Source organism: Polistes fuscatus, unplaced genomic scaffold (assembly GCF_010416935.1).
Source record: "Polistes fuscatus isolate 324 unplaced genomic scaffold, CU_Pfus_HIC Scaffold1, whole genome shotgun sequence".
Lineage (NCBI taxonomy): Eukaryota > Metazoa > Arthropoda > Insecta > Hymenoptera > Vespidae > Polistes > Polistes fuscatus.
In genome coordinates this window covers 13,700,107-13,715,139 of record NW_025112997.1, presented here as the reverse complement: position 1 = coordinate 13,715,139, position 15,033 = coordinate 13,700,107, and the positions used below count along the sequence as shown (strand labels likewise).

Sequence of the window (15,033 nt, the reverse complement as noted above, 5' to 3'; positions counted from 1 at the left end):
TTTTACATCTTGTATATTTTGTTCATTTATTTATTTAAATTAACTTTGCGAGGAGTAAACCACGAAAGAAGAAAAATCTAGAAGAACACAAAATTAGAAAATAAAGAGAAGAATCTTTCGAAAGAAAAAAGCGTTTATCACGTGGTATCGAAAGTGCGTTAGCAAAAAGTGGCGCCACACGTAAAATGTACGACTCGCGTTCAGTCAGTCAGGAGCCTTCAAAGAAGTAGAACTCGTTTTTACATTCACTGTACACGTAGGAAACAATTTAAATAAAAAAAATAACACGGTGAAAGGAAAGAAATAACGGAGAATAAATTATTTATCGATTTACAAGGCCAAAATAGATAATATTAGATTCTTTACGTGAGTGTTTTTGTGAGTATTTTTTATATTAAAAGTTTGTTCTTTATTTTTCAAATTTTCCTTCAATAACAACCCCTTATTCTTATTTAATTTTATTATTAGTTTGTTTTTCGTATTCTTATCGTTACATGATTATTTGCTTCGATCTTTATTAAAGACAAAAGACTATTTATAAAATATCAAATATGTACTACTAATAACGAAATAACGTGAGTCGGCTTTTTTTCGATTATTCATGCTTTAGACTTTCAACCGACTGTTTAAATATTTTCTGTTTTGTTTTAAATATTGTTACTTCCTTCTTTTTTCTTCATTTTCTTTAACAACGATTTTTCATTAGCCTTTGTAAATGTGTTATTAATTCATATATTCTTATTCTGACTTATTTAAATATCAAATACTTTATTTTAAAGTATTACCAATTATGCATTCGTTAACTATTCGATATAGCAATTATATTGTTGTAAGATGTTGAACTTAGGAGTCCTTTTGAAAAAGTAAATATCAGCATATTTACGTAACGCGTGCTATTGTCTCTAGTATATTACTTACAATATGGAATTTTATGCTTGGAATCAATCTTTTCGTTTTCGGTTATTTTTAAAATGTAGCACGAAAAAGTTTATTTATGCTATGGAAATGTGATACTTTGCAAACGGTTTTTCTTCTATTTCATTGCCCACGTTGTAAAAATTCACCTATGCAAATAATATTTCTATTGAAAAACTGTGAACTTATTATAATTCGTTATAAATGTTTAATTCATTTTTAAATTATTTACAATTTGTATTGATTTAAAGTTACGTAAAAATGGTTTCTATATTTTTTTATTCCTTTAACTTATGATATTGATGATCCAATACCGTAGTAAAAAGAAAAGAAAAATAATTATAGAAAAAATAATAAGTGATATTTATAATAAGAAAGTACAAATTTTGTCGCTTAATTATATAAATGAAAGTCGAAAGTTAATTATCTGAAATTATTTGAATTCAAAACGTTTGCGGTAAGCGAAGTTTCGGACAATTAATAAATACGAAATGTACGATGAAAAAATACAGAAATTAATCTGTGTACAATGTTATTATCTATAAAAAAAAAACATAATTGTTTGTGTTATTGATACAACAACAATTGAACGTCCTTTTTCTTTACATCATTTGCGAAATTTTATATTAATTATAAGTTTTAAAAAGCAACGATGTTAAATGGTGTAACATGTTCTTGGAAATGATATTAACGATACGTATGTATATATATATATATATTTTGCAAATGTAAGTCAAACTTTTTACATCACTTGTTAATTTTGAACAAGTTAGTTTAAATTAATCAACATTATCTTTTCCCATTTTGAAAATATCAATTCATTTAAGTAATTTATTATACATGTTAAAAAAATATTAAATTATTTACATAGATTTCTAAATCAAACTGAAATTTTTTTTTTTTTTTAAATTTCATTTAAAAATTCCAAACTTTTTTTTAATAACAGAAATCGGTGAGACATGTCGGCAAAAGCAATTCGTGAGGCAACAGGGAAAGACCTCATCAATCGTAAGCTTCCTTCGGGTACGCAAGCTGTAAAATTGCGTTTTGTGACCGTCACAGAGAAAACAAATTGGGCTGATCTCGTTGCTGATCATCCATGGTTAAAAACGGAGAAGCTGGTTGTAAAACCGGATCAACTAATCAAACGCCGTGGGAAATTAGGTCTGATAAAAGTCAATGCTGACTTAAATACTGTAAAGAAATGGATCGACGAACGAATGAACAAAGAACAGCAAGTAGAAAAGGCAATAGGAAAGCTTAAGACGTTTATCATTGAGCCTTTTGTCCCTCACAAACCAGTAAGTTTTATATTATGTCATTTTAAGCATTTATTAATTTATAAAATCCGGATTTAAATTATATTCTAATATATGATATATTTGTTAATTAATATTATAGAAAGAAGAATATTATGTTTGCATATTTTCTCATCGGAAAGCCGATTCAATATTATTTCATCATGAGGGAGGTGTTGATATAGGGGACGTTGACTCTAAGGCTTTGAAACTAGATATTCCAGTGGATAGTGAATTACCAGATCGTATCACACTTATAAATAAACTGTTAGTAAATGTGATGGATGAACAGCAAGAGTAAGTGTCTTTGATCGTAAATAAATAACAAATAAATAATAGAATAGCCATTCATAAATCACAATCACAATAATATTTGAATATTTTGTTTCAGAACGATCGCAACCTTCGTAGAAGCTCTCTACAAATTTTATGTCAATTTATGTTTTACTTATTTAGAAATAAATCCATTAGTAGTAACAAATGATGAAATTTATATATTGGATCTCGCTGCTAAGTTAGACACAGCCGCCGATTTCATATGCAAACCAGATTGGGGTGAAATCGATTATCCACCTCCTTTTGGACGGGATGCATATCCTGAAGAGGCCTACATAGCAGACTTAGATGCTAAATCTGGAGCTAGTCTGAAATTGACTATTTTAAACCCAAATGGACGTATATGGACAATGGTCGCTGGTGGTGGTCAGTAGAAGTGTACACCAGTGTCATTTAATCAGGCTCATTCTAGCCAAATTGTGATTGTCAAGTCGCTGCCTTTTCCTATTTCTCACATGTTGGTGAACTATACTGAGATTTCAAATCTTTTAGGCGCTTCAGTGATATATTCTGATACGATTTGCGATTTGGGTGCGGCCAATGAATTGGCAAATTACGGTGAATATTCGGGTGCACCTACGGAGCAACAAACGTACGAATATGCCAAAACTATTTTGAGTCTAATGACAAAGGAAAAACGCGCAGAAGGAAAAGTGTTAATCATCGGTGGAGGAATAGCTAATTTTACGAATGTAGCAGCAACGTTTAAAGGAATCGTATCAGCACTTCAAGGATATCAGCCTAAACTCGTGGAACATAATATAAAAATATTCGTTAGAAGAGCAGGGCCTAATTATCAAGAAGGCCTAAGGTAGATACCTGTTTGTTATATGATCGCCTGTTCTAATTTACTTCGATTATTCGAACTTATTGAAAATATGGTCACTTATTTTGTAGAATTATACGCGAAGTAGGAAGACGTTTGGGTATTCCAGTTCATGTATTTGGTCCAGAAACACATATGACAGCTATATGTGCTATGGCTTTAGGAAAAAAACCAATTCCTGATCCAGAAGCTCAAGAATTTTCAACTGCAAATTTCTTGTTACCTTCGGGTCAAGATGTTGGACCTTCTGCTCCTTCAAAAAGTACTACATCTACTCCTGTCACGGAACAAATAAAATTACAAATAAGCGACACTGTAGACGGTTTAAAACCAAAACAATTATTTACTAATAAAACTAAAGCTATTATTTGGGGAATGCAAACCAGAGCCGTCCAAACTATGTTAGATTTTGACTTCGTTTGTCGAAGATCAGAGCCATCCGTAGCTGCTATGGTATATCCATTCACGGGAGACCACAAACAGAAGTTTTATTGGGGTCATAAAGAAGTAAGCTTTGCGAACTACTTTACTAATGCTATATTGGAATTAATGATATTTATTCTCTTTTAATCATTTAAAAATATCTTTTCTTTTCTACCAGGTTCTCATACCCGTGTACAAAAATGAAAGATGCGATGACGAAACATAACGATGCTGACGTCATGATAACATTTGCCTCATTAAGATCTGCATACGATAGTACAGTTGAGACATTACAATTTCCGCAAATTAGAACAATAGCAATTATTGCGGAAGGTATACCTGAGAATATGACTAGGAAAATTATTTTATTAGCACAACAAAAAAATGTGACAATTATTGGGCCGGCTACAGTCGGTGGTGTTAAACCAGGTTGTTTTAAAATCGGTAATACCGGCGGTATGACAGATAATATTCTTCATAGTAAATTGTACAGACCTGGAAGGTAATTTCAGATATTAATATATCGTACAATTATATGTCTATTAGAATATTATTGAAACAATTATTTTTAGTGTTGCATATGTTTCTCGCTCTGGCGGTATGTCCAATGAATTGAACAACATCATTTCCAAAGCATCCAACGGTGTATTGGAGGGTGTTGCGATTGGAGGTGATCGATATCCAGGCACCACATTCATGGATCATATCATGCGGTATCAAAGTAATCCCGATGTTAAGCTTATTGTACTTCTCGGTGAAGTAGGTGGCATCGAAGAATATGAAGTATGCGAAGCAATTAAATCTAAAAAAATCACTAAACCGTTGATCGCTTGGTGTATCGGCACTTGTGCGAGTATGTTTACTTCTGAAGTACAATTCGGACATGCCGGTTCCATTGCCAACAGTAATGTAGAAACAGCATCGGCTAAAAATGCTGCTTTGAAAGCAGTTGGTGCTTATGTTCCTGATGGCTTTGATGATCTTGGTGATCTCATTCAGACTGTTTATCAAAAACTCGTTAAGAATGGAACGATCGTTCCAGCACCAGAGGTTCCACCACCGACAGTACCTATGGATTACAATTGGGCTAGGGTAAAATTTTTAATGTTGCAATATAAAAAGTCAAATAATCAAATAATTCAATAAATTTTTATTGAATTTTCTATTAATGTAGGAACTTGGTTTAATTCGAAAACCAGCATCATTTATGACATCCATATGTGATGAACGTGGTCATGAACTTTTATATGCTGGAATGCCCGTCACAGAAGTTTTGAAACAAAATGTGGGAATCGGTGGTGTTGTTTCCCTTTTATGGTTCCAACGTTGTTTACCCATTACTTACTGTAAATTTTTGGAAATGTCGCTCATGTTAACTGCGGATCATGGACCAGCAGTCTCAGGTGCTCACAATACTATTGTATGTGCAAGAGCAGGCAAAGATTTAGTTAGTTCTCTTGTTTCTGGCCTCCTTACTATAGTAAGTAATAACAATAATTACTAATAAAATAATGTAAATATTATAAAAATATAATTATCTTTTATATAAGAAATATTTTTGATTAAATAAAACAGGGTGATCGTTTCGGTGGAGCTCTGGATGGAGCTGCTCGAATGTTTTCCGAAGCCTATGATGCTGGTCTGCATCCTCAAGAATTTGTAAATAATACTCGTAAAAAAGGCAAACTTATAATGGGTATTGGACATCGTATAAAATCTATAAATAATCCAGATATGCGAGTTAAGCTTATCAAAGAATTTGTTTTGGAGAACTTCCCAGCTAAACCATTAGTGGAATATGCATTGGAAGTTGAAAAAATAACTACGAGTAAAAAGCCTAATCTAATTCTTAATGTCGATGGTATCATAGCATGTGCATTTGTTGACATGTTAAGAAACAGTGGAAGTTTCACGAGAGAAGAAGCGGAAGAATACATCGAAATTGGAGCTATAAACAGTCTTTTTGTACTTGGCAGAAGTATAGGTTTCATAGGTAATGTTAATAATTTTCTATTATGACATAAGTAAAATTCGTAATATGAACAATAATTTAATTATATAACAATTATAGGCCATTACATGGATCAGAAGAGATTGAAACAAGGACTTTATCGCCATCCATGGGATGATATTTCTTATGTTTTACCAGAACAATATAATTAAACTATCTCATTGTGTGATCATTCATCACTAAAGAAAAATATAATGAATCACCAATGTTTGTAACAACAATTGCGCTCTTTATAATTATTTTCTTGCAATAGGAGTACCGACCCTTGATCGATATCACATTCACTTAAATGAAAATTTATTATCTAGTGACGTGAAAAATACTCTGTAACAGCAATGTGTTATGTTTTAATGAAACTAGCAACCACAAAGATCTTTTAAAGAACTAGCAACCAAGGTTTCACAAAGAGATCTTAGTGAGCCCTTACGAATCCATTTCAGGTTGTATGAGAAAAATTATAATAAGTGAAAATTTATGGTTATTTCTTGCATTTATAATGTTTAATATATTTAAAAACTCCATGAAACATTCCATAATTTGCATTTTCGATTCTAATTAAAGACATACGTGCACATTTTGTGGTATATACATACATATATATATATATATATTAATTTTTTTAGGCATGTTTATTCATTTATCTGAAACTGCACAAAATGCCTTATTTAGTTTAATAAACATATGCATAAATTTGTTCATTCTCATTATGATAAAGTCTTTTGTCAGAAAGGTACTATATATATATTATATGTATAATTATGTGCACAAGATAACAGAGGGTCTTTCGCAATTCATATATGGAAAAGATAGTAAATATGTGTATAATATTTATGTATGTCTTATTTTTAAGTTTTTAGCATCACAAATCTCTGTTAAAAATTATTTTGTTAATAATCAACACGAAAGTGATTGTTACATGATATGTTCTAATATTCTTTCAATAATTAATATTGTAAACAATTCAAAAGATTAGTAAAAAAATAAAAGAACCAAATATATATATTAAATCATCTTATGATTTGGTCTTCAATTATGTATAACAGTATCTACATTCTGAAATAGAGAAAGAAATTATTTACATTTATTTTATAAAAAAAAAATTAAGATTTGAATATTGATATTGCTAACAGTTTCTTTTATTATTCCAAACATACTTTATTATTTTAGATTAATTGCATTTGAAGATTAATTAAAATATGATCAGTTCTATATACAATGTATATATACATATTGGCGTTTTCGGAAAACAAAAATAATTTTATTATATATTGAAACTAGTAGTTTCAGAAAATAACGAGGTTATATGTAATTGAAGTATGTAATACTGCTTTCTTTCATATTTAAATACACGATGCCTGTGTTTAAACAGATCAATATAGTTATTTGAGGGTTAGCGAGTCATTTCATGAATTAACATATTTCACGCTTTAACGCTCATACACATACACACACACACACACATTATATACGCATAAGTTTCACAAAGAATATAAAAAAAAAACACTATCTACAGCGCCATCTACTATTTTTGTAATAATAGGTATGTACTAATAGATACGTTGCAACAAAATCCACCAATCACAGTACTACTACGTAAGCCTTTGTTATAAAATTCTATAAAAAAATAATAGCTTAATATATAAATATAAATATATTAATATTAGTAACTTAAGTATAAATTTAATAAATTTTGAAAAAATCATAATTACTATACTAAATAATACTCCGATTAATATTAGAAATGTTTGAAACGCGTAATCATAATTTTAATTAACTAGAGGGCACTACGGAGAAAAGCGTTTGATGCTACGTTGAGTCTAAAAGTCGTCCATATAACTCTATTTCCGTTACAGCTTGCGAAGAAGTGGTATGGTATCGAACCTATAAGATTAAAAGATCTTGCAGCATCGACAAATGCCTTCGGTATATTTTCGTATAAAAGGTAAAATTTTAATTATTTATATATTATATTACATATATACTATTTTATTTTTACTCTGTATGTTACTTTTTAGAAATTATTTGAGAAATATAGAGTATATTAGTATAAACGTAAATATTAATGAAATATAATAATATTCTAAGTTAAATATATATACAATATATTTTTATTATTTCTACAGTGAAGTTTAAAATATTAAGATTTTTTTGTTCTATTTTATAAAATATAAACTAAATGCATAAGATACAACGTTTTGTTGATTATTATTTAATTTGTATCATATATAATATTTCAGGATGGGAAGCTGATATGGTTCTTTGTAAATATAAGAAAATTTGCATCTTTTGAACACATACCTTAATAGAAACTAACCGGAACAATGTTTCTCTACAACTTAACATTACAACGTGCTACAGGCATTACACATGCCGTACATGGTAACTTTTCTGGAAGCAAAATGCAAGAAATCCTCGTTTCACGTGGAAAGTCCTTAGAACTTTTAAGACCAGATCCTAACACTGGAAAAGTTCATACATTACTAACTGTTGAAGTTTTTGGAATTATAAGATCATTAATGGCCTTTAGACTTACAGGCGGAACAAAAGATTATATAGTTATAGGTTCTGATTCAGGACGCATAGTTATTTTAGAATATATTTCTGCTAAAAATATTTTTGAAAAAGTGCATCAAGAAACATTTGGCAAAAGTGGTTGTAGACGAATTGTTCCTGGACAATATTTAGCGATAGATCCAAAAGGCAGAGCTGTTATGATAGGTATATAATATAGATATTATCAGTTTATAAACTATTACACGTATATTATATTGTACCCAAATGATTACATTTTTAATCCGTGTTTCACCTGAATAACATTGATTACAACAATTTTTAATGATGGTATTTTGCATTTAAAATTTTTAATGTAAAATTATATATTAGGAAAAACTAATTTGCAATTAATTTTGTAGGTGCCATTGAAAAACAAAAGCTTGTATATATTTTAAACAGAGATCCCGAAGCCCGTCTCACTATTTCTTCTCCTTTAGAAGCACATAAAAGTAATACATTGGTATATCATACAGTTGGTGTAGATGTTGGTTTTGAAAATCCTATGTTTGCTTGTTTAGAAATTGATTATGAGGTATGTATATGTATTATTTTAAAAATAATTAATATCAGTAAAAATAGTTAAATATTTAAATATAATTTTATACCTTATAATCTTTTATTTATAGGAAGCAGATAGTGATCCTACAGGAGATGCAGCTGTTAAAACACAACAAACATTAACTCTATATGAACTTGATCTTGGATTAAATCATGTTGTTCGTAAATATAGTGAACCATTAGAAGAACATGCTAATTTTTTAGTGTCTGTCCCAGGTGGTAATGATGGTCCCAGTGGTGTGCTTATTTGTTCTGAGAATTATTTAACTTATAAGAATTTAGGTGATCAGCATGATATTCGTTGTCCTATACCAAGAAGAAGAAATGATCTCGATGATCCAGAAAGAGGCATGATATTTGTATGTTCTGCGACACATAAAACAAAAAGTATGTTCTTCTTTTTGGCACAAACTGAACAAGGAGATATCTTCAAAATTACTTTAGAAACTGACGAAGATATGGTTACTGAAATAAAATTAAAATATTTTGATACTGTACCTGTAGCAACAAGCATGTGCGTATTAAAAACAGGATTCTTATTTGTTGCATCTGAATTTGGAAATCAGTAAGTAATAACTTGCTATGTTCGAAGATTTTGAACTAACATTTATAATGAATATTGTAATAAAAAATATATTCTTTTTAGTTATCTTTATCAAATTGCTCATCTTGGAGATGACGATGATGAACCAGAATTTAGTTCTGCAATGCCTTTAGAAGAAGGAGATACATTTTTCTTTGCACCCAGACCACTTCGTAATCTAGTATTAGTTGATGAAATGGACAGTTTATCACCTATTATGGCTTGCCAGGTTAATAAATAATTTCTTATATAATTTATACATGCACCATTAAGTAGAGAAGTGACATAATAATTGTCTCTTCTCTGTGGAATGGTGCGAAATAAAAATATTCTTAGTCGCCTTTAATTTGTATTTACAAATTGAAGTGAAACCTAAGAATGACAAACTTTTATTAATACTTTTTAAAAGAATTCTGATTAATTATATAGAATTATTATTTCTCAGGTTGCTGATTTAGCTAATGAAGACACTCCACAATTGTTCATATCATGTGGCAGAGGACCGCGATCTACTTTTCGTGTATTGCGTCATGGTTTGGAAGTATCAGAAATGGCAGTCAGTGAACTTCCTGGCAATCCAAACGCAGTGTGGACTGTTAAAAGAAGAGTTGATGGTCAGTCTATGAATAAATTGATTTACGATTTCTTTGCATGTTGCTATTTATTGCTTATCTATCAATGAGATAGGTTTTTACAATTATATTTTCACTTTTTAAATCTAGACACACTTTATTTTATTTTTTAACATTTTCAGTTATGATTTCTTCATTTATGCAAAATAATCTTTTAAATTTATAATTCTAAATTCTTTCTTTTTATTATCTGTATTCCTATGATATAAAATAAATGTATATAGATAGATATCATAACTGGAATGGTTATAGAAATATTTCTATTACTATTATTTTGCATATAGAATCATGAAAAATTAATAACTTATTTGAACAAAGATAAAGGACAGATGTATCAACGTTAGTATTGCGAATTTGATAATGTAAATAAAAGTAAATACTAAAAGAAAATTTAAGTAAACGATATTAATAAACCTGGTGTCTTGATACACTCTTATCAAACACCAGTTCTCTCTTACAGGCTGCCTGCACGCTAATGGTTGAGCCACAGAACACAGAATGACCAAAAGGTAAGGGCTTTGATCTGGCACGGATGAGAGTTGATTTGCTCCAATAGCCCATCCACTCTTTGTGTGCCATAAAGAAGAGCGTGCACAACCACGATTGAAGATATTAATCGCTTCAATATTCATTCAGTAACATAATTTTATTTCATAATCTAGATTATCTCTTTGATTTTGATTGCAGAGGAATATGATGCATACATCATAGTGTCCTTCGTGAATGCTACTCTTGTGCTTAGTATCGGAGAAACTGTTGAAGAAGTGACAGATTCTGGCTTTCTTGGCACTACTCCTACGCTCAGTTGTTCTGCTTTGGGAGAAGATGCTTTAGTACAGGTAAATATTTTTCATATTAGTGTAAATATTTTTTAACTGCACTAAGGTATCTCCGGCACCTGGTTTACCACGTGCCGGTCGTCTTTTTCTGGTGCGAGAATAAAATTAGGACTAACGGCATTGTTGGAACATTTAGAGACTACTGAATGTTCTTGGTATTAACCGTCCAACAAAAACATAAATGTTTGAAGAGAAATTATAGATTAATATATCTTATATATTCATAAATAGTATAAGAATTTCTGTGTATTTCTTGTAGGTATATCCAGATGGTATTCGTCATATTAGAGCCGACAAACGCGTCAATGAATGGAAAGCACCGGGTAAGAAAACGATCGTGAAATGTGCAGTGAATCAGCGCCAAGTGGTAATAGCTCTTACTGGTGGAGAATTGGTCTACTTTGAAATGGATCCTGTATGTATTAAATTCTTTCTTAATAATAATTATAACATGCATATATATGTATATAATAATATATATAATATATATATAAATAAAACGTTACTAATTCTAGTATAAAATATGTTCATATTAACGCACCATTGTTCTCTTTGAATGGTCTTAAATACGTCAGAGATGTACACAGTGCGGAAATTAAATCACTTTTCTAACAAGCACTATTATCGTATATTCAATGTGGATTTGTAGAAAAGTGGACATTTCTAATTTGCATAAAAGTATAAACGTTAATTATGATTTATAAATTTTTTAGACTGGACAACTTAATGAATATACAGAAAGAAAGAAGATGCCATCAGAAGTAATGTGTATGGCGCTTGGAAATGTGGCTGTTGGAGAGCAACGTTCATGGTTTTTAGCTGTTGGTCTTCAAGACAATACTGTAAGAATTATTTCATTGGATCCATCAGATTGCTTAGCACCTAGAAGTATGCAAGCTCTACCTGCAGCAGCTGAAAGTTTATGTATCGTAGAAATGGGTGTTAAAGAAACTGATAATTCTGAAGATGCAGCACCGCAACAACAATTCAGCCTTTATTTAAATATAGGTATAAAAAAGAGAAGTATTTTTATAAGAAAAACATGATCATATATATATTTAAGCAATTTAAGTAATAAAAAATTATAATATTAATGTCTTTCTTTAGGTTTGCAAAATGGTGTTTTATTAAGGACCGTATTAGATCCTATTTCTGGAGATCTTGCGGATACGCGTACTCGATATTTAGGATCACGACCTGTGAAACTATTTAGAATTAAAATGCAGGGTAATCAAGCCGTGTTAGCTATGAGTAGCAGATCATGGCTTAGTTATTATTATCAAAATCGTTTTCATTTGACGCCTTTATCTTACGAAAGCTTAGAATTTGCCTCTGGCTTCAGTTCTGAACAATGTCCAGAGGGTATCGTTGCTATATCAACAAATACACTTCGAATTTTGGCTCTAGAAAAATTAGGAGCAGTATTCAATCAAGTCAGTTTTCCATTAGAATATACTCCAAGGAAATTTGCTATTCACGTCAATTCTGCGCATATAGCTATCATAGAGACTGAACATAATGCATATACAGAAGAAACTAAACAGCAAAGAAGGTTACAAATGGCAGAAGAAATGCAAGAAGCAGCGGGTGCCGAGGAAGCTGCAGTTGCCAGAGAATTGGCAGAAGCCTTTTTATCGGAAGAACCTAATGAAACTGTTTTTGGTGCACCAAGAGCTGGACCTGGTCTTTGGGCATCGCTTGTAAGAATTATAGCACCTACATCTGGACATACCTTCGAAGTGCATAGATTAGAACAAAATCTGGCTGCATTATGGTAATTTATTATATTTAAATTTATTATTAAATATATAAAAGAAAAGAGTTTAATATGTATTACTATTTTTTGTTACAGCTTAGGTTTGGTTAAATTTAGTAATCAAGGTGATCAGTTGTTCCTCATAGTCGGTGTTGCAAAAGAATTTCAACTTAATCCAAGAGTCAGCAATGGAGGCTTTCTTTATACTTACAAGTTAGTGTAACCTCTTCATTATTCTATTTTTGGTTATATATATATATAATGTATATGTAATATACATATATATACATATGATGATAAATACAATATCTGTATTTTTTGATGATATTCCTGCAGTTCTGATATACAATTATACATTTTTTGGTACTATCCTCCTATATCGTAATATGTTCTTAAAAACTGTATTTTTTTTTCTTCAGAGTTAATGCGGATTGTAAAAGCGTGGAGTTACTACATAAGACTGTCTTGGATGAAGTTCCATTAGCAATTTGTCCATATCAAGGGCGAGTGTTGGTTGGTGTCGGCAGAATGCTACGCCTTTATGACATGGGTAAAAAGAAATTATTACGCAAATGTGAAAACAAGCACATTCCAAATGCTGTTGTTTCCATCAATGCTGTCGGGCAACGCATATATGTTAGTGACGTACAAGAATCAGTTTATGCTGTTAGATATAAGCGACAAGAAAATCAATTAATCGTTTTTGCTGATGATACACACCCAAGGTGGATCACAGCAACTTGTGTACTAGATTATGATACTGTGGCTACTGCTGATAAGTTTGGAAACATTGCAGTGGTAAATTAACGCTTTATAAAGTTAATATAAACATTTGTTATTAAAATACAAATATTATAATAAGCATGATATTTCTTTTTATAGATACGACTTGCTAGTGGCATTAACGATGATGTTGATGAGGATCCTACTGGTAATAAAGCACTATGGGACAGAGGTTTATTAAATGGTGCCAGTCAAAAAGCTGATACTGTCGCGTGTTTCCATGTTGGTGAAACTGTTATGTCTTTGCAAAAAGCTACTCTTATTCCTGGTGGATCTGAAAGTTTAGTTTACACAACATTAAATGGCACAGTAGGAGTACTTGTGCCTTTTACCAGTCATGAAGATCATGATTTCTTTCAACATCTCGAGATGCACATGCGTTCGGAACATCCACCGCTTTGTGGAAGAGATCATCTTTCTTTCAGATCGTATTATTATCCTGTGAAAAATGTTATAGACGGTGATCTTTGTGAACAATTCAACTCGATTGAACCTTCAAAACAGAAAAGTATTGCGGGTGATCTTGAAAGAACACCGTCCGAGGTGTCAAAAAAATTAGAGGATATACGTACACGTTACGCTTTCTAGAATAGATATTTTATAATATTCGTACATATATATATATATATATATTCATCTCTATTTTGATTGTTCACAAATAATCATTGGAATAATTATTGGATGTAAGTTGATAGATTTTTATTTTCAAACAAATTATTTCTTGACATCTATATAGCTCGAATAATAATTTTAATTTATATCCACATTGCAATCAAATAACTACAAAAATGTATTAAATTTATGAATGCATTAAGGCATTAAATTTTTGGCGAGTGACGTTATAATATTATAATTTATAATTTACTATTAAGTTATATCCAGCGTGTTTTGAAATTGTACAAATAGTATACGATTTAAAAAAAGATCAAAAGTTAAATATTTTCGTTCGTTTTTTATAACAAAAATAGATTTGTTTTTTGATTTACTAAAAAAGAAAATATTTAATAATAAGTCGAAGAAATTTCGATGTATTTGGCTCTTGAAACAAATACAAATCCTGGACATTAAAATATTGCCTTTACAGACTTAATTATAAAAGTCAATAAATTTTATTAAATACTCTACTTTGAATATTTCATAAAATTTAATTAACGTGAATCTATATCAAATATATAATTATTTATTTTTATTGTATTTTTTAAATGACTAGCAATTTCATATTTCTTTTTTTTAAGTTATAGAGACCTATCTAAATTTATATTATGTAATGCTATATGCGTATTATTTCAAGTTTAATATTTTGTATACATGAGGCTAAAGTTAATAATTACCACTTTTTTGTCAACTTAAGATAATAAATAATCTTTAATGTTAATTATATACCTAGTGATTTGTTTCATTATAAGAGTTTTGCTAATATACGTAAAACAAATGTGTCTATAATATTGTAATTTTTAATACGGTTACATTCAAACAAATATTACAACTACTTTACATATTGATATCGTAAAACAATTTGA

At 30.2% G+C, this 15,033-nt stretch overlaps 2 protein-coding genes across 4 annotated transcripts; both read left to right on the top strand.

Annotated features, from left to right (window-relative positions):
- Positions 1-353: 353 nt before the first annotated feature.
- LOC122515481 (ATP-citrate synthase) lies at positions 354-6,299 on the top strand. Its single transcript, XM_043632854.1, is given in 12 exon segments — positions 354-378; positions 1,862-2,216; positions 2,317-2,510; positions 2,605-2,915; positions 3,042-3,360; positions 3,447-3,882; positions 3,977-3,993; positions 3,995-4,300; positions 4,371-4,890; positions 4,973-5,278; positions 5,374-5,791; positions 5,870-6,299. Coding segments are annotated over 11 exon segments (3,261 nt in total). The 5' UTR covers positions 354-378; positions 1,862-1,874; the 3' UTR covers positions 5,962-6,299.
- Positions 6,300-7,582: 1,283 nt separating this feature from the next.
- Positions 7,583-14,637, top strand: LOC122514886 (splicing factor 3B subunit 3). 3 transcript variants are annotated; one of them, XM_043631999.1, is made up of 13 exons: positions 7,585-7,751; positions 8,047-8,527; positions 8,722-8,894; positions 8,989-9,485; positions 9,567-9,732; positions 9,949-10,117; positions 10,823-10,974; positions 11,234-11,389; positions 11,688-11,982; positions 12,082-12,748; positions 12,827-12,943; positions 13,150-13,528; positions 13,613-14,637. In XM_043631999.1, exons 2-13 carry the CDS (start codon positions 8,131-8,133, stop codon positions 14,099-14,101), a joined length of 3,657 nt encoding a protein of 1,218 aa, XP_043487934.1. In that variant the 5' UTR covers positions 7,585-7,751; positions 8,047-8,130; the 3' UTR covers positions 14,102-14,637. The 3 variants fall into 3 exon arrangements, with proteins under 3 accessions (XP_043487951.1, XP_043487943.1, XP_043487934.1); XM_043632016.1 differs by lacking the exons at positions 10,823-10,974; positions 11,234-11,389; positions 11,688-11,982; ... (2 more) ...; positions 13,150-13,528; positions 13,613-14,637 and adding an exon at positions 10,596-10,643 and having other exon boundaries at positions 7,583-7,751; XM_043632008.1 differs by lacking the exons at positions 10,823-10,974; positions 11,234-11,389; positions 11,688-11,982; ... (2 more) ...; positions 13,150-13,528; positions 13,613-14,637 and adding an exon at positions 10,583-10,643 and having other exon boundaries at positions 7,583-7,751.
- The last annotated feature ends 396 nt before the right edge of the window (positions 14,638-15,033 follow it).